Source organism: Daphnia magna, unplaced genomic scaffold (genome assembly GCF_020631705.1).
Source record: "Daphnia magna isolate NIES unplaced genomic scaffold, ASM2063170v1.1 Dm_contigs231, whole genome shotgun sequence".
In the NCBI taxonomy this organism is placed as follows: domain Eukaryota; kingdom Metazoa; phylum Arthropoda; class Branchiopoda; order Diplostraca; family Daphniidae; genus Daphnia; species Daphnia magna.
In genome coordinates, this window is record NW_025533192.1 from 51042 (window position 1) to 70618 (window position 19577).

General features: G+C 42.6%; 1 protein-coding gene across 1 annotated transcript; it reads left to right on the top strand.

Annotated features, from left to right (window-relative positions):
- The first annotated feature begins 1337 nt into the window (after positions 1–1337).
- LOC116936178 lies at positions 1338–4952 on the top strand. The gene has a single exon (XM_032943358.2). It carries the CDS (start codon positions 1338–1340, stop codon positions 4950–4952), a length of 3615 nt encoding a protein of 1204 aa, XP_032799249.2.
- Positions 4953–19577: the final 14625 nt, after the last annotated feature.

Here is a 19577-nt window from a genome sequence, read left to right on the forward strand (position 1 = left end):
TTTATTTTTTCGATTGAACCAAGTCAACACTGATGCTGAATCAGTGCCACGTTTTTTCGCGTCCAAGAAGGACGTCAATACAAAGTTCTCAACTGCAATTCTAAATCCGGTGTCGCGCAATCATTCGCGACATCTTTGGTGCCGTGACCAGGATACAAGAACACCTTAAGCTTCTTTATTCCGGTAACTTCAATCTCAACAAACACAACGTAGGGTAATCTTACACAATCATGGGTGATCGGGCACTGCTTAGCAAGTCACGCCGTGGCGTTCGCGGCGTAGCCACTCGCCATGTAAACAGACTTAAGCAAATCATCGATGACGAGGCAATTGTCCTTCCTCGTAAAATCCATGACCTCAAACAAAGGCTAGCCGATCTGAATCAGTGCGTTATGAAATTAGAAGATCTTGATCAGCAGATTTATGACACTTTCACGGACGATGCTGAGCTGGAGAATGAAATGGACGCGGTAGAGCAAGTTAACCATTTAATTCGCACAGAGCGTGAAGAAGTAACTTATACAATTGCTCAACTGGAGAAACAATGGGCTGAAGAAAATAATGGAACAAGACCAGACAATCCACCAGAAGTCGGCGTCAATCAAGCTCCGGTAGTCTCATCAAGATCAGCAACGAGACCTAAAATCCAACTTCCACGTTTCAACGGTGATATTCTGCAATGGCAATCATTTTGGCAAGCCTTTTGTGCTGAAATTGACAGCGACGTAACACTTGCGGATATCAACAAATTCAATTATTTGCTGGGTCAACTCGACAACAACGTGTTAACTACCGTGGCTGGATTAACACCATTCCACGCAAATTATGCCGTGTTGACCGATCTTCTCAAAGAACGTTATGGCAGAAAGCCAAAAGTAATCGCGGCTTACATGAGAGCCTTATATACCCTTCAAAAACCGGAGGGCAATTTGAAAAGTTTGCGCTCCTTTTATGACCTTTTGGAATCCTATGTCAGAGGCCTGGAATCACTTGGTAAGCCTCCAGATACCTACGGGGACTTATTGGTATGCATTCTGCTTGATAAACTTCCAAGTGATCTGAGAAAAAACATTACCCGTCAACATGATCAGGATCAATGGACGCTGGACGAACTACGGAAATCGTTACGTGGAGAGATCCGTGTTCTTGAAGCTGGACAAATCACTTCTTCATCGCCGCATCAGTCTAGACCTTCGTATCAACAATCTACGTCACTTTTAAACAATGCATCACATTCGAAAGTAAACTGCAACTATTGTAATGGCGAACACTTCCATTTTTAATGTACTAAATATACAACAGCGGATGATCGAATGCAAACTGTATTGAAGAAGAGGATGTGTCTCAATTGCCTGAACACCAATCATCAAGTCAACGATTGTCGATCAAAGAAATTTTGTCGTGTGTGCAAAGCTAAACATCACTCAAGTCTTCATGGAGCAAAATCCTTACTGGTTATCTCAAATTTCACCATTTCGTCAAGCGCCAAGCAAACTCAAGAACCAACATCAGTTCTATCAGCCAGTACGTTGGTGGTACCCACTGAGTACAGCGTTTTAAAAACAGCCATCACGTCAGTGTTAACCCCCAAAGGAAATAGCAAAACAAACATCATAGTCGACGAAGGATCTCAAAGGTCACTGATGACACGAAAATTAGCGAGAAGAGTAAAAATCAAGAGCTCCAGTCAGGAATTTCTGTTGCTGTCTGGCTCTACTGGACTTTCAAATAAACCAAGTGTCTATGAAGTAGTTGAATTTACATTGATGGACAAAAAAGACAAGCCCATCTATATCAAAGCTATCGTCGTTGACCAAGTGGCAAAACCCTTAGAAGACAAACACAGTGAACGAATCAACTCTCTTCCACATCTAAAAAAACTGGATCTCGCTCATCCAACTATCAAGAATGACATTTTCAACATCGAATTACTGATTGGTGCAGATTTTTATTGGTCCATTGTCGAAGACGAGAAGCCCATTCGGGGTGACGGACCAATTGCTGTACGGTCAAGAATCGGATATCTTGTTTCCGGACCATTACCAGGAACGGCCCACGAAAGTCCGAACCCAGTGATTTCTCTTCACGTAACTGCCATAGAAGAACTCGACGTCTCCTGTTTCTGGAGTCTAGAATCTCTTGGAATTCATCCGCAAAAGGAAAATAGTGAAGAAGCGGCGGAGTACGCAAGAGAAAACATCAAGTATCAAGACGGAAAATACGTCGCAAAATTTCCCTGGAAAAAGGAACATCCAGATCTCCCTCCAAACTTCAAGATGGTCCAGAACATGACACGGGCAATTGTTAGGCGTCTAACAAAAGACCCAGCTCTATTTCAGTTTTTTGGCAAACTTATTGAAGACCAGTTAGAAAACCAATTCATTGAAAAGGTTCCAGAGTCCGAAACGACTAAGCCATGCCACTACATTCCTTTTCACTATGTCAAGAAAAATTCCGTTACTACGCCGATTAGAATTGTATACAATTGTTCGTGTCGAGCTCGAAACGGAGTTAGTTTTAATGACTGTGTTCAAACGGGAGCTATTCTACAAAATGATCAAGTCGGTATCATGCTTCGTTTTCGCTCACATCAAATCGGATTAGTGGCTGATGTGGAAAAGGCGTTTCACCACATAGGCTTGGATGAAAATGACAGAGATTTTCTACGGTGGTTTTGGCTTAAGGACCCCAGTGACCCAGAGTCTGAACTCATCGCCTACCGTTTCAAAGTAATACCTTTCGGAGCCAAGTCGTCACCCTTTATTCTCAACTCCACCGTGATTCATCATCTAAAACAAGAGTCATCAGCAGTCGCCAGAAATATGCAAAACAACATTTTCGTTGACAATATAGTATCCGGCTGCAAGACACAAGAAGAGGCGATAGAATACTATAGCTCTGCAAACACGATCATGAAACGAGCTGGTCTGCCATTACAAGCATGGGGATTTAGCGATCCAGTCGTAGAAGAAAAAATCAAGAAAGATGGGCGTCTGGATCAAAGCTCTATTTCAAAAACTCTAGGCTTCATTTGGGATCGTTCTAACGACAGGTTAAGCATCCAACCAGTCAATATGTTGTCATTTTGTTCAGTCTCGGCCACACACAAAGATATTCTTCGCGGAACACATTCTCTTTATGACCCACTCGGGTTCTACAGCCCCTTAAGTGTTAAAGGCAAGATTCTACTTCAAGATTTAAATCGCGAAAAGGTTCCACTTGAGCAAAAACTTTCGGATCAACAACTCGATCGATGGCGAATGATTGCAGCTGATATCTCAAGTGCTGTGGATCAACGCATTATGTCCGTCTCTCGACCATTCTTTCCCTTTCATCTTGACCGTTGTGAGCTGCACATATTTGGTGACGCTAGTAGGCGTGCGTATGGAGCTGTGGCCTATCTAGTGCAAAATAACCAAGTTTCGTTCGTCATGGCGAAGTCTAAAATCAACCCGAAGAAAGAAGAGAGTATAGAAGGTGAGAGAGAACTATCCATTCCAGAAGCGGAACTCATGGCAGCGTACATTGGAACCTTAGTCGCTGAAACTATCGTCGCCGCCCTGGAGCCCCTCGGCATTCGTATTCAAGTTTTCTTTTGGAGTGACAGTCAGATCGTTCTTTTTTGGATATCAAAGCCGGAAAACCATCCACGTTCTTTCATTACAAACCGGGTCAAGAAAATACGAGAGTCAACACGATTGAAAGCAGCCACCTGGAAGTACGTGACTACTGATCAGAATCCAGCTGACATACTCTCCCGTGGTGCTTCATTAAAAGAGTTCAAAGCCTCAGACATTTGGAAAAAGGGACCAATTTGGTTAACGGATCGGAAAAATTGGCCAGTATGGTCGGTTACCTACTTTAAGTCTTGTCAAACTCTACACATGGCGCAAGCTAAGCCTGTAACACGACAAAATGACATTCTATCAGTGATTGACCCGTCCAAGTATAAATGGTCTATCCTCTTGCGAGTGACGGCGTTAATTCAACGTTTGTATAAAAACCTCAAACTAAAAGATCATTCGAGACTGTCATGGAATCGCGAACCTCTTACTTCACTAGAACTAGCAGACGCGGAAAAGATATGGTTTCGCGTATTTCAACGTATGCACCTACCTGAAGAGTTACGCTACTTACAATCGAAGAAAAGATGTTGGCGCCCAGCTCTTGTGTCTCAACTGGACCTCTTTCTCGATCCACAAGGAGTGATACGATGCGGAGGACGTTACGCCAACGCCAACATGACTGAAGCAGCCAAACATCCACTACTTATCCCCAAAAACTCCCAACTAGCCAAGTTGATCATCACATCAGTCCACGAAAGGATCTTTCATCTTAGAATCGACCAAACTATTACTCACCTACAACAACGCTATTGGATCCCAGCCTACCGACAACAAGTAGCAGCAGTCGTTCACAATTGTGTGAAATGTCGACGTGTATCCGGACCAGCCTATAGTTTACCTGATCCCGCTCCATTACCTACCGCCCGAGTTCAAGATTCATATCCTTTCTCAACCATGGGACTGGATTACACAGGAGTTATCAACATCCGAATCAAAGGAACAAAGGAGGTAGCTCAAGCATACATCCTTTTGATGACATGTGGTTTTTCGAGAGCTCTACATCTTGAAGTAGTACAAGACATGTCGACCGAATCATTTCTAAAAGCCTTTCGTCGCTATACTGGCCACCATCGACTTCCGCGCCTTATCATTTCAGATAACGCGTCAACTTTCATCACTGCAAGTGGCTACCTAACCAAACTCTTTAACGACCATCAAGTAACAAGATTTCTGAGCGACCGCAACATTCAGTGGAAATTTATTCCAAAGAGAGCCCCGTGGTACGGAGGCTTTTGGGAAAGGTTGGTTGCAATGCCAAAAAATGTACTGACTAAAATGGTGGGCCTAAACAAGCTAACACTAGAAGAACTTCAGACGGTAGTTTGAGAAATTGAAGTGGTGCTCAACGACCGAAAGCTGACAAACATTCCGTCGGAAATCAATGGATTGACTCCCCTTACACCCTCGCATCTTCTTTATGGTGAACGGCTCACTATCTTTCCACAAGACATCGCTATGGAGGAAGAATTGGATGACCCCAGTTACGGAGAACGGGCTTCCTTCTTGTCCAAATCCTACTTCAGGATTCAGAACGTAAAAAAATCCTTCGTCCGGATGTGGAACAACGTCTATCTACCGTCACTCCGCGAACATCATCAAAGAACCCGCGGACCGATTAAAGAAATCATCAAAGTTGGAGATATTGTTCAAATCCACAACGAGTGCAAAAGATCCAGCTGGAAATTAGCAGTCGTTGAAAATCTCATCAGGGGTGCAGATGGAAAAGTACGCGCAGCAGATATCAGGACAGCCAACGGCAAAACCAACAGGCCAATCAACAAGCTGTACCCCCTAGAACTATCGGAAGAAGAAGAACCTGTTGTCCCATCAAGCTTAGCTAAGGAGTCCATAATCTCATCTAACTCAACAACAGGCGACGAAAGACCAGCACCGGCAGTAGGGAGACCAGCTCGGCGAGCAGCAGCAAAAAGGGCAGATCGTCGTATTTTTTCCATTGCCCAGCTAGAATCCATCGACGAGTTTGAAGAATGATCACTGCCAAATTACCGCAAAACAACAAAATATTTATGTTCTTTAGATTTTGTGTTCTTTCCCCCTTTTTTCCCTCCGGCGAGAATCTTCGTTGCCGGGTGTATGTCTGGAATCTTCCAGACTTTGCCTTTCTTGTCCAAACTTGTCCAACTCTCTAAAGACTTGGGCAATATGTTTTCTACCGAGCAATCACTTCTCTTCACTAATCTCGACTTCCGTCTCGAATTGTTCCCCCCTCGTTTTTCAGTTTGTGAACCCTACCTCCCCTTTTTGTTTTTTCGACTGAACCAAGTCAACACTGATGCTGAATCAGTGCCACGTTTTTTCGCGTCCAAGAAGGACGTCAATACAAAGTTCTCAACTGCAATTCTAAATCCAGTGTCGCGCAATCATTCGCGACAATAAATGTTTCGGCGTGACGTTTGCAAAATTGGCAAATTTTTAATGGCTTAGAAATAGCCTACATTTTTTAATTAAAGATTGGAAACGTGAAGTGTAAAGCATTCTAATGCACACACAATAAAACATTTGCAATTTTATTTCTTCCCTTTTCGTGTAGCACAAGTGATGGGCGTTGCACTGATTTCTTTGCTGACGATTGTCAGAGGTCGGCTAATTTAGATCAAGGAACTCAGGAGTCTATACGCTTCTACCTTGCTCTTCTATTCTCCGCACGCGTTCAATCCAGCATCCGTCCCGTTGATACTCCCTCCCTCAATCAGTCCACAATCTACCATAAAAGATGGCATTATCTATACAATCGAAAGGATTGGGTTTAATCGACCTTGTTGTTTTGAAGAAATTAACATCTAGACTATAAGCCAGTTAAATGAAACGGTCAAGAATCTCACAAATTCGAACAGTCAAGGTAATTGTTGGGAATATATCTCGTTCCCAACATCCGACAACACGAACTGGAAGACGGACGCGACTTCCATTACGTTTTATTGAATATGATTTGGGTGGCCCTCGCTAGGAGGCCACCATGTTACAATTTAATTTGTGTAGCCCCGCCCCTCGGCCTACCGGCCGGAAAATGTACAGGGCAAGGGGCAGTCAGTTACAAAATATACCTCACACCGTCAAGACAGCAGCCAGTGCTCCCGTGTGTTCTTTATTTCATCGTCACATTTTTCTCTTTACTAAGGTAAGTTCAGTCACGGGCTGAACAATATCCTACATGGTCCTTCGAACCGGAGACTAAAATCTTACATGGTCCTTCGAACTAGTTAAGTAATTTAAATTTACTAAGAAATTTCGCTGTCAGTGGACTGTGGGGAGACGTAACTCACCCCTAAAATTTTTCTTTCTTTTCTTATTCGGTGAACACCACGTGTTAGCCGCAGGGCAAATTTTTCCCTTTTTCATTTTTTGCTACTTGCGTCGTAGTAACTGCGACAGTAGACGGGTAAATAATTGTCTTGTAAAAAAAAAAAAAAAATTTCTTTTCTCTTTTTTTTCCACCGCGTGGTCAGTGGCGGCCATTACGGTGGGCTCAACCTAGCTCAAGCTAGGAATCTTTGGAGAAACCTCCACGAAGGTTACCTCCCTGTAAATTTTTTTTTTTGTGTTTGCTAAAACATTTTTATTTTTCTTTCCTTTTCTCGTTTGCTATTTCCTTTGTCTTCTCTATTTCGAGCCAAAGAGTTTGAGTTTTTTTGCCTCTCACTCACGTGGTCGGTGGCGGCCATATTGGATTGAATTTCTTTACTCTTCCTTTTCAAAAAAAATTTTTTTTTCTCTTCTTTGTTTTGTTGGAGGTTCCTCCATTAATTTCCCTTCTTCTCGTTTGTTCTCCGCCATAGCGGAGCACCTCGGGTCTCCAAACAAGCCTAAAAAATTAGGGACTCAGAGAAGATAAAAAGGGCGCAGAGGCGTAAGGCGGGTCTGGAAAGGCCGTGGACAGGGCCCACACTTCCGAGAAGATTCCACAACACCCCGGAAGGTCGGCGCCAAGTTGCAGCCTACAACCACCACGTGGAAGCAACCGCTGCAGCCAATCCAGATACCCAAAAGACAACAACCTCGCCCCTGGAGTCTCTTCTCCCAATTATTGTGCGGCACATGCCACTCAAGGACAAAAAGGCCATAATCGCCAGGCAGAAAAGGTGCGTCAGATGTTTCAGCCCTAATCACGAAACTTCAAACTGCCCCACCAACTACTTATGCAAACACTGCCAGGCGACACACCACACCGCCCTCTGTGACAAAAAGGTGACAAGATTTGCACACACCGGAAACAATGCCCCAACGAACGTCATGGCATCTGTCTCCAGTGCAAACACCTACGGCGATCTCGTGGTGAAAACGGCAACGGTGATGGTAATAGGCCCCAATGGTAAAGAAACCAGGGCAATATTATTTATTGATGATGGCAGCCATAGATCCTGGGTCACCAGATCTATTTCAAAATCGCTGAATTTAAAGATAGTGGCCGTGGAAAATATCGGGACGAGAGTCTTCAAACAAAGGAAACCCAATCCAGTAGAGCAAATCACCACAGTGGAATTGACAGTTCGGGGCACCTGGAAAGGAGCCCCTCTCGTCAAAATAACAGCCCTGGAAACGGACTACATCGGCCCTGGAAGCGGACTACATCGGAGACACTGGACCCTACTCCCACACGGCATTCGCAAGACACCTGTGGTTGGAAGACGAAAAGATGGCTGACGACAGGTTTGAAACCAACAGCCAAGAAAAAGAAGTCGGAATTTTAATCGGAGTCGACCAAATGTTTGAGTTCATTCCTAACGAACCGGCTATCCAAAGTCCGTGCGGCCTTAGAGCATACAACACAAAACTAGGTCGCATGGTAGCTGGACCTTCGAAGGAAAAAAGATCGAAAAAAGAAAAGGCAATAATCCAGCAAATGCTACAATGCAGTAGCTTTTCCAATCATCAGACAGTATCATCGTACGCAGCCAGATGTCTCGATTCAGAATTTTATTTTACGAATCCCTCCGAAGATATGGACGTAATGGGAGCCGGCAAGGAGGCCAAAGAATTTTCGCCCGCCCAGCCGAGGCCTATGGAAGAAATTTCCAGCCAGGAGCTCAACCATACCTCCAAAAACAAAAAGGAAAAACGGAAAATCGTAAAAGAAGAATTGAAGCGGCAAACGGACTTTGACTTATCTCTGTTCTGGAAGCTGGAACACTTTGCCATTTTAGACGATTGTGATGCAGTGGAGCCAGACGATGCTCTCAGCTCCTTTGGCGACAAAATCACCCGTCAAAAAGATGGGTGATACTGCACCCCAATCCCGTGGAAAACGGACAAATGGAGGCTAGAAAAGAATTTCCTGATGGCAAAAGGAAGACTGGAGAGTCTATTGAAAAGACTCAAAAGAACACCAGAGCTTCTATCAGCCTACCATAAGGAAATAGACCAGCTTCGCGTCCAAAACTTCGTAGAGGAGGCAGACCAGAATTACGAAGGACTCCACACTTATCTGCCACACCATCCTGTCATCCGACAGGACAAAAAATCCACGAAGATTCGACCGGTATTCGACGGGGCGGCAAAATCAAAGTATGGCCCAAGCCTCAACGATGTCTTGGAAACCGGCCCGAACCTAAACCCCGATCTGCTAGCCGTCTTAATGCGATTCCGTTTGAACAAAATCGCATGGATAGCAGACATCGAAAAAGCTTTCTTAAACATCGCCCTGCATCCTGAAGACGCCGAAGCTGTCAGATTCCTGTGGATCATGGAGCCAGAAACGCCAAATCCGCTTCTAGTGGCATACAAGTGGAAACGAGTCCCATTTGGGCTCAGCTCCAGCCCATTTTTGCTGCGAGCTACCCTAAACAAGCACCTAGACGGCATGGAATCAATCTACTCCACCACAGTAAGACAGCTCAAGGAGCAAATTTATGTTGACGACTACCTTGGAGGCGCCGACAACATCTCCACAGCCAAAACCAGGATACAGGAGACAAAATCCATCTTCCAGGAGGCAAAACTCAACATGCAAAGTTGGGTCACCAACGACAAAACAGTTCGCAAATTTCTCAGTGAAAAGGGGCTCATCAACCCCATAGTAAAAATTTTTACTCAGAAACTTGAAGAAGGTCAGCCTAAGGTCCTAGGGATTCGATGGGATACCGAATCCGACACCTTCCAATTCGATCCCGCACCTATCATCGAAGCTGCGACAGAATTGGGAGAACTAGTGACCAAAAGAAATATTTTAAGAATATCGGCAAGAGTATTCGATCCCATTGGGTTTCTAGCACCCACAACGCTCCTGCTGAAAATAATCTACCAGAAACTTTGGGAAGCCGAAATTGACTGGGATGCGGAAGCGCCTCCTGAAATACGGAAGACATGGATAGCAGCCATGACTGGGTTGAACGAGTTTGCCAACTTAAAAATCCCACGTTGGATAGGCTACTCGAAAAGGGTCATACAAAATACAGAAATTCATGTCTTCGGCGACGCATCCGAGGTCGCTTATGGAGCCGTTGCCTACGCAAGGCTACAAACCAAAAACGGCGACACAGTCATCCATTTTCTTGCTAGCAAGACAAAAGTGGCGCCTCTTCCAAAGAAAAAGGTCACCTTACCAAGATTGGAGCTATTAAGCTCACTTTTGGCGGCACGATTGGGAGAAAAACTCAAGAACTTTCTCCACATCGAATCGTGGCGAACTATATTCTGGGCTGACTCTCTAGTGGCACTTGGCTGGATCCGAGGAGACACCAACAGGTGGAAACCATTCGTCAGGAACCAAGTCGATGCTATTAAGAAACTTTCTGGCCCAAATTGGTGGCGGCACTGTCCAGGCGTCCAAAATCCTGCGGATCTCGCCTCGCGGGGAGCGCCAGCCGTAACGCTGGTACACTCCGAGCTATGGTGGAACGGACCATCATGGCTGAAAGAAGACGAAACCAAATGGCCGGATTCAACGCCCGAGGTAGAAGAACCCAGTATCCATGAAAGAATCGAAGCGGAAGCAAAATCAAAAACCGTCACCATGTCGGTAGCTTCCGTGGAGCCAGCCACTCCAGTGGAATGGCACCTGGATCGAATTCCGTCTTGGAATCGACTACTCAGAAGAACTGCTTGGATACTGAGATTCGCCTCCAAAAACCGCCCCACAAACGCCACACAAGTGAAGACTCCAATCAAGACAGGAGACGGAAAACAGATAATGGTAGAACATTTAAAAGTAGAGGAACTGACGAAAGCGGAGCTACTTATTTATAGGCAGCTCCAAAAAGAAGCTTTTCCCAAGACGTTTCAGGATCTACAAGAAGGGCGGCAACCGCACCATAAAGAGAAAATTGCCGCACTCCGACCCGTGTGGGACGCAAGAGACAAGTTGATTAGAATAACAGGAAGAGTAGAGCTAGCGCTAAGAGACAGGGAGATTCAACCCGCCATCTTGCTTCCCGCTCAACATCCAGTCGTCAAACTAATCATCCAAGATCGACACGTCTCGCTAAAACACGCTGGAGTTAAAACCACTCTATCGGATCTAAGAGAACGTTTTTGGATCATCAAAGGACGCCAACAGACCAAATCAGTCTGGCACGCCTGCGTCAAGTGCCAACGGCTATCTTCACCGCCATTCAGAGAAATAGCTGCACCTCTACCGATTAATCGACTGAAACAAGCGAAAGCCTTCGAAATCACGGGTGTTGATTTCGCAGGGCCGCTGTATTACAAACACCCAACATTGCGTAAGAAACGCAAGCAAACGGATCCTACATCCTCCACGGATCCCTCGCAAACGGATGGTTCGGCTTTGGAGCCTACGGTAGAGCCTCCAGCGACGGAGCCCATTGAAGAACCTCCAACCACAGAACCAACAGAGGAAAACGAAGAAAACCTCCAATTGGACGAATCCTCAGCCAAAAAGAAAGGCACAATTAAACAGCCAAAGAGCTATGCCTGCCTATTTACCTGTGCTGTAACGAGGGCCGTCCATCTGGAGCTAACAAAAACGATGTCCGCGCGCGACTTCCTCCTCGCATTTCGAAGATTTTCCGCCAGGAGAGGTAGCGTCTCCATCATGTATTCGGACAATGCCCAAACATTCAGATGCGTCTCGAAACACTTGAAAGTCTTAAGATCCGACCCAGCGATCCACGACCTTCTGGCAATGCGGAAAACCGAATGGATTTTCTCGGCCAGCCTAGCCCCATGGTGGGGAGGGTTCTGGGAGCGCATGGTGCGGACGATGAAGGATTTGTTGAGGCGCTCCAATGGTCGTGCATGTCTGGAATACGACGAGCTAGAGGTTAGTCTTATTGAGACCGAGAGCGTGGTGAATGCACGGCCACTCACCTACGTGGCAGAAGGGAGCGACGACCCGCTTCCCATCACCCCGAACCAGTTTCTCAATAATAGGCGTTCGAACTGCACTCCGCCGGAGCCAGCCAAAAACCTCATGGCTCCCGACGCAACCAATTTGAAACTGCTGGAAATGGATCGTCAACGTAGGGAGTATGTCAGGGATATCTGCGAACGATTTGTGACGGACTACTTTCTCCAAATCGACAAGTTCCACTGAAAAGGGGGACCCGGCCGCAAGATCCGGGTAGGAGAAGTTGTCATCATTCACGATGACAACACCAAGCGCCTTATGTGGACGATAGGAGTAGTAAAGGAGCTAATCACTAGCAGAGACGGGTTGATCCGTTCGGTTATGGTCAAGACGCCGAACGGGAATCTTATCAACCGTGCCATTCAATCGTTACACCCCTTAGAGCTACGTGAGGATCAGCCGGACGACGTCGAAATTCCAGCTACGCCAGAGCCGGAATTGGAACCAGAAGAAGCAACTCCACCCGTGGCCGCCGCAGATCCAGTCGAGCAGGGAGAGCCGTGGACCACGGGCTCTGGTGGAGAGTGTGTTGGGAATATATCTCGTTCCCAACATCCGACAACACGAACTGGAAGACGGACGCGACTTCCATTACGTTTTATTGAATAGATTTGGGTGGCCCTCGCTAGGAGGCCACCATGTTACAATTTAATTTGTGTAGCCCCGCCCCTCGGCCTACCGGCCGGAAAATGTACAGGGCAAGGGGCAGTCAGTTACAAAATATACCTCACACCGTCAAGACAGCAGCCAGTGCTCCCGTGTGTTCTTTATTTCATCGTCACATTTTTCTCTTTACTAAGGTAAGTTCAGTCACGGGCTGAACAATATCCTACAGTAATTATGTTATTAAAAATTCAGCTCTTTAATGTATTCCAGCCTATACACATTTAGCCTACTGTATTTCAAAGAAGAAAGGAAAAGTTGTAAAGGTTGCACTTTTGTTGTTTTTCACTTGTGTGGTAAATTCAACAATATTTTGGAAAGGGATCGAATGTGCCCTGCCGACGTCCATCGGTGGCATCATGCCACAGGCATGCCAAAGTCATGTGACGATCTAAAGAAAGTAGGAAACTCAAAAAGGCGGATTTCACACCATCTAAAACACTACGAAACTCGCCACTGTTTTCTGCGACTTTACGATAAGGCAGGTAACAATTTATCTTTATTCGTCTTTTGTAATTACAAGATCAAATTTTTATGGGTTTTTTTTTCTCGCTATTTTTTTTTATTGGTTAACAGCGATGTAAAATCTGGACCTGTTTAATTTCTATGTTCAAAAACAACGTCCACTATCTACTGGTTCGGAACCAGAGCCCTCCGAAATAGTAAAAATCAACGTATGGGAGCCGCGATGAACGCCTCAACGGGAATATTCACGCGGCGCTCCTATAAATGGAACATCTTTCTTTTTGTTCACGGGAACTGTCAACTTTGTATCTGCTTCCGTGAGTCGAAAATTTTATAATGTTGAGTTGATACTGAATGGTACGTCAGTGGGTAAGGCGCAAATTGACGAAAGTAACACGCACGATTTTCATAACGACTCCTTGCTTTTGGAAGCAACGCTTGCTTTGGCAAACGGCGATCAAATCTGGCTCAAGAGTTCTCACTTCTCAGTCATCGGGCATTTCACTGGAGGGTTACAGTTATAATCTACTCATTTTACGGGCATGTTGATGGCTGAAATAATTTTCCCGCTGTTTAAGTGTTGATCACTGGGAAAACTTTTTCTGTAATGAATAAAAACAAAACAAATTAGGATATAATAATAAAGCCTTACGAGTCCGTTCGTTACGCCAACCACATTTTTATTTCTTGGGAAAATAGATACCGGTTAGGACTATACCTTTCACCTCAAATGCATTCTCAAAATTTAAATGTAATTGTTCATAAAAGTCACAGCACCAAAGCGTAAAAATAGGGGCGAACATCAAAATTTATTTTTGCTGGTATGGAACTGACGGAACTGAAAACTGACGGAACTGAGAACTGAAAATGATTCGGAAAATTTGTACTATCTATAGATCTACGGTGTTGTTGTTGAGCATCGACAATTAACTGTTTGATTTTGATGATGGGCCTTATCATTCATATGCTATTCTCCTATAGATTGTCATGCTAAAAGAGACCATTCCATTATCCTCGTGTTCCCTGGTTCTCAAAATAATCCAATTGAAGTGAGATACGTAGCCTACAGAACTGCAGATGCAACATAGATACGTAGCCTACAACGGTTAACGACAAAATTTGTTCCGAATCCTACAACTCCGAAATAGCTAGAAGAGGCTTTGTCGCGATCGGTATTGTGCCATAGGCGAGAACGGAGGCAGGGGAACATAGACGACGCAACGACAAGGGAAGAACACGTTTGGCGGGCGTTAATTAGAGAAAAGAATTCGCTAGTTACAGTCGCGTCGCTCGTTTTCCACACAACAGTATTGTAACATTTAAATGTCAGTTTGATCTAACGTGTTCGTAAAATAATACAGAGTGTCGAAAATTTACCTACAGTATAAAGTCAGTGCGTATCTATAACAAAATTAAATTATTTTGCATCACACACAGAAAGCATTTTCGAAAGAGAACGGCTTTAGTACAAAATCGAAAAATGTTTCAGAATAGATACCAATAATTTATCATTTTCATTTAAAACCTGAAACAGATTGGCTGTTTCAAAATAAGGGGATCTATACAATTTAAAAATAGAATGAAATGAGACATTGCTAAATGATTAGGGCTAAATGTAAATCTAACATTTTTCAGTTTAAAATTAAATTAAACTAAATTAGACAACTCATATTTGCCCACACACCTATAGGTATGTGGGTTAACTTATTAGTGTCAACATCGGCCGCAAAATTATATGGAGGATCCTTGCATCATGTCATTAAAGTGACTGCCATCGTCTTATCGCAGTAATGAATCCACCCCAATTCGTGAGTAGGCTACAGAATATTTGTTGAATTGAATTTATAGCAGTTAATTTACTTTTGCATTGTTTCTTTTTTTAATGTAAGGTATAAAAGAACAAGATTTAATTTACAATATAAATTCACAAAAATATCTCAATAGCTACATTTTGAAAAGTCACTGCGGCTGGTTTAGTTGGTAATAGTCACACTAGATGGGTATAATTGGTAATAGTCACACTAGATGGCTAATCAAGCCAAAATACAAAAAATAGTTTTAATGTTGCAGGATACGTGTAAATGTAAAAAGCGCCACTTCTATTTTGGAATGATGAAAGTGTAAATAGAATAGAATGGCTACGTAGTGATCATCGACTTTGACTTTGATTTTGAAATGAAACGACCATTACAGTACACTACAGCCCATTGTCAGATGTACAGTCATATTCGATTTTTTAGAATCAAATAATTTCGAGCAATTACATTTGTTTTCGAAAATGGGTCGTAATAGGAAAGTGGATATGGATCCAATTAAAAGAGCTCGTATAGATAAGATGCTTGAGCAGAGAAAACGAATAGGTAATATAACAATGAGGGAATTTCTTCAGAAGTTTTTGACAAAAACTTTTTCCAACTGTGGATATTGTGGATTAAGTAGCATGTCTATTGTACATATACTATAGAATTTTAACGGATTATTACTAAATAATATTTTATCTTCAGGAATTAGGGAAACTTGTAATGAGACAACAGGAGAACTTACGTCAAAACCTGCAAAGAAAAATTATTGCTCTTCTTACCTTCAAGAAAACAATTCAGAAATTTATCGATGACTTGACTTATTGCTCCACATTTTCTCTCTGCTTAATATTTCCACAAACTTTCACTAGAAAAGGTTTGCTTTTCCCAATTCACTAAAAAGATTTTGAAAACAAGAAATCAGTCTTCCAAAAAAATTCAGAAACAATCGTCTTAATTCAATAAACAAGATAAACCTCTCCCCATTACTTACTGAATTGCTTCATTCAAATCAGAAGCTCACTTTCACTGTAAACTTGTACAAAAAAACATTTTTTTTTAAACATCCCTAAAATAAAAACTCAACAAAAAACGAAAAAGTTCCCTTCGGGTACCTTGCTAACGCAGGTAGCTTACAATGTAAGAGTAAGACCGACGAGACACGTTTTGAGTTGTAGGTTGCTCTCGCAGGATGGCGGTGATCGGACGTAAGCATAGAACTAGCAGGATTCTTTATGTCATCATGTGTGCAATGCAAACACCAAACACTCCTCTGACCGAGACGCAAGTCGACAAGTATCATCGAGGTCACGTAGGCTAGCTACTTTACTGTCGATTTCGGATGGCTGTACTTTTCTGCACTGGTGCAATTGCCCCGAGAAAAAGTTGTTCGAGTGGTAATCTTAGTGCAATCCACTTTTTCGGTGAATCGAATCAACACAGTCTTCATCTGTCCACGGAAACAGATCCGTTTAGATTGTCGGTCAAAAACGGATCCTCCAAGTGGTGGGGAACGGAGTTGTTTCCGATCACTCTGCGTACGGCTTATTCTGATTCGTTTCCGTTCGCAGGTTTTTTAAATTTCTAACTTGCCGAATATACTCAACGGATTAATATCCGTTCACTGATTTTTTTAAATGACAGAATATTTAGCGTCAAATTCAGATTTCAAGTAAAAACTAAAAAACAAAAATGACAAAACAGGAAAATTTTCTAAAAACCTTAAAACATGAGTTTTAATTACTAAACATACAAACTAACGATACATTAAAAAACAAAAGAAATACAAAGTTGAGAAATACAAAAAACGGTAAGTGTTTTACCTAAAATCAGATGTCCTTCTGGCAAAATTAGCTAAAAAAACTGAAAAGCAAACATCGCTTCACATCAAATAACGTTGATGGTAAGTACGCCAAATTTCACCATGTTCGATTAATTTTGTATTGTTTATAATTTGTTGATTCAGATGTAGAAGATATTGAGAATAGTGAAGCTTCCACTGAAGACTTTGAAACATTTATTCGTGGTTGTAACCCAGCAGAGGAAGACATTGTTAATTTTGAAGCAACTGCAACTAATCATGATGGTATGAAATACTAAAGACCAGTCAATCAAATAATGTAAGTTAAATCTAAAAATTTGTATTTGAATAGAGTCAGCTGTTCCTTTTGAGCTATACTTAAATAGGCTTCAAAGTGATTTTGAGATATCGAACAGTGAATTTCAAAATACTGACAGTATGCAAGATAATCAAGATAAAATGAAGAAACATGCTAAGCGAATGTGCCAGATTGCTGAAAACTGGGACGAGCACTGGGAAAGAGTGGGGGAAGTTCATATTGGGAGCTATGCTACACTTCTATCGCTGTGTTGGAATTGCAAAACTTCCCTGACATCTTGTTATATTTGCTGCCTTTGCTGTGTGAAAACTTTTTGTCCAGAATGTGACATCCAATTTCATTTGTGGAATGCATTTCACCAACGTCAACTATTGTTCAATGCTGAATTGATTAAATTGAGATCCAGGGATTTTTGGGATCAAAATTTATCTGTTGTTGTTGAAAGAGGTAAAAGTAACATACTTTTTTAAAAAATGAAATGCTAATTTTATTCAAAATTATTTTAGATGTTGCTGTTCCGTGCTTCATTCCTCCTCGCTGCAAATCCTGTCGAAGGTTGAATACATTGGTTACAGAGCCCCAAAAAAATAAATTTATGATAGTTATCACGCTTCTAGGTAAGTAAAATGTATAAAATATTTTTTCTCTGTTTGAACTTGGGAGACAGATTTTAATTTGTAAGGAATCAAACGTGTTTTTTATTCTTTAAAGGTTTTATTTATTTAACTCACAGGTAGATTTGACTTAAACGCAACATCTTTTAAATGCAGTCACCCTGCGTGTGGAATAACCAAGGAGGCATCCGTGCGGAACTATGTCGAGTCTGGATATTGGCCCGGATCCCCAACAAGAACCTGCACTCTCTTCACACAAACCTACATGACTCATTGGTTTCAAACAAAACATCAAATTCCGTCAACAGCTGCAATGAAATACATGGAGGTATCAAGAAAATGTCCTCCGAAGGTGGTAGGGTAAGTAATAAATTAAAATTAATATCTTAAAAGCAGTGTACTTATAAATAACTGTGTACTTATAAAATTTGCCTTTCAGAATCTGGTTATAAACTCTATAATGTTTTGGACAGCCAGCAGCCAATTTTCCTACATTAACCACATGATTGACCTTGACATAAAGCAAGATGAGAAAATGCGATGTAAAGCATGCTTTTCACCTTGCACGTATAGTCACTTTGACGTGATCTTTAAACTTTATCACTATAAAGCAGATAGGAGGTAAGGAAATAATATATAAAATTCTTATCAATGTCTGTTAGTAAATTTTTATTATTTAGTGGCCATTTCAAGTCTCTATATGGGGATTCTGTAATCGTGAGTGACGAAAAAATTGAAGCGCATGTCGCCGAGATTAATAAATTAAAACATCAGGTCAGTTGCATTTATTTATTTTTGATGTCAGTTATACAGCTAATACCTTTATTATTATACAGAAAGGTTATGACAACTGCGGCAACTCGACATATAGGCATAGACTACAAGGTAAAGACTGAACTCCCCTATAACCCTCCTGAAGCGATGCTCCTGCATGTCGGTAGGGGTCAGGTCGTACGGTTTCCAGTGGATATCAGTCGTTTCTCCTTTTCCCTACTGATTACGTGCTTCACACACACGCATTTTCCGACATGCAGGAGCATCGCTTCAGACGATTCCTCTCAGGCTTATGGAGCCGATCGCCGTCTTTACTTCGTAGTCCATGATAGCCTATAAGGCAGGAAAAGAAACTACGTCGCGTCACCGCACCCAGGATGAAACTGGACTCGGTAGTGCTTGTTGTCGGCGCGGAGTTGTTTTGGTTGCCGCAAATTTAAAAACGGGAGAAAATTATCGCATTGTTGTAAAAATCGTAGAATGATAATTTTTTTTTCGTTTTATCGCCAAGGTCCAGTTTTGTGCCAGAGCGATAAAACTAAGATTTATTTTTCCTTCTACGATTTTTTTTATTTTTAACATTTTACTTCAAATTTTACTGAAATCGAAATGTTACCGAGTTGCCATGGCAACTCGGCCGGGCTTCGCGCGCGCCTTTAATTACCCCCCCCCCTTTTTAATCTATTGTTTATCTAATTCGCGCATCTTTATTCTTTTGTTTTTTCGTAAGTGATCGGATGACGTGTATTTAACGAGCCAGTCTCATTTTTGCAACGGTAGCGTCTCGTCGCCATTTTTTGTCACCTCATTTATTTTTATTTCGCCTGCGTCTTAAAGTTTAATACAAGTTCTTGCGCCCTGCCCGTTCGGTTCTGATTGTTTTTTCGCATCGCCTTTCGAACGATCGTTATCTTACGGTTAGTTTACAACATTTTTGGTGCCGAAACCCGGGAAGATTCGACCCTGGTTTTTCGACATTCATTCTCGCCGTTCGTTTTTCGCCCTTGATTTTCGCCATTCGTTCTCGTCATCGGGTTTTCGTCGTTCATTTTCGTCACTGGATATTTCTTTTGTGCTTTTGTCTCTTTACATCCCAACGCTGAATCAACCGCCAGCCCAGGAGGGGTAACGGTCAGAGTTCCCGGATTTTGAGCAAAAGCTTTCTTTACGCGCCAGTGTTTAAGTGGTTC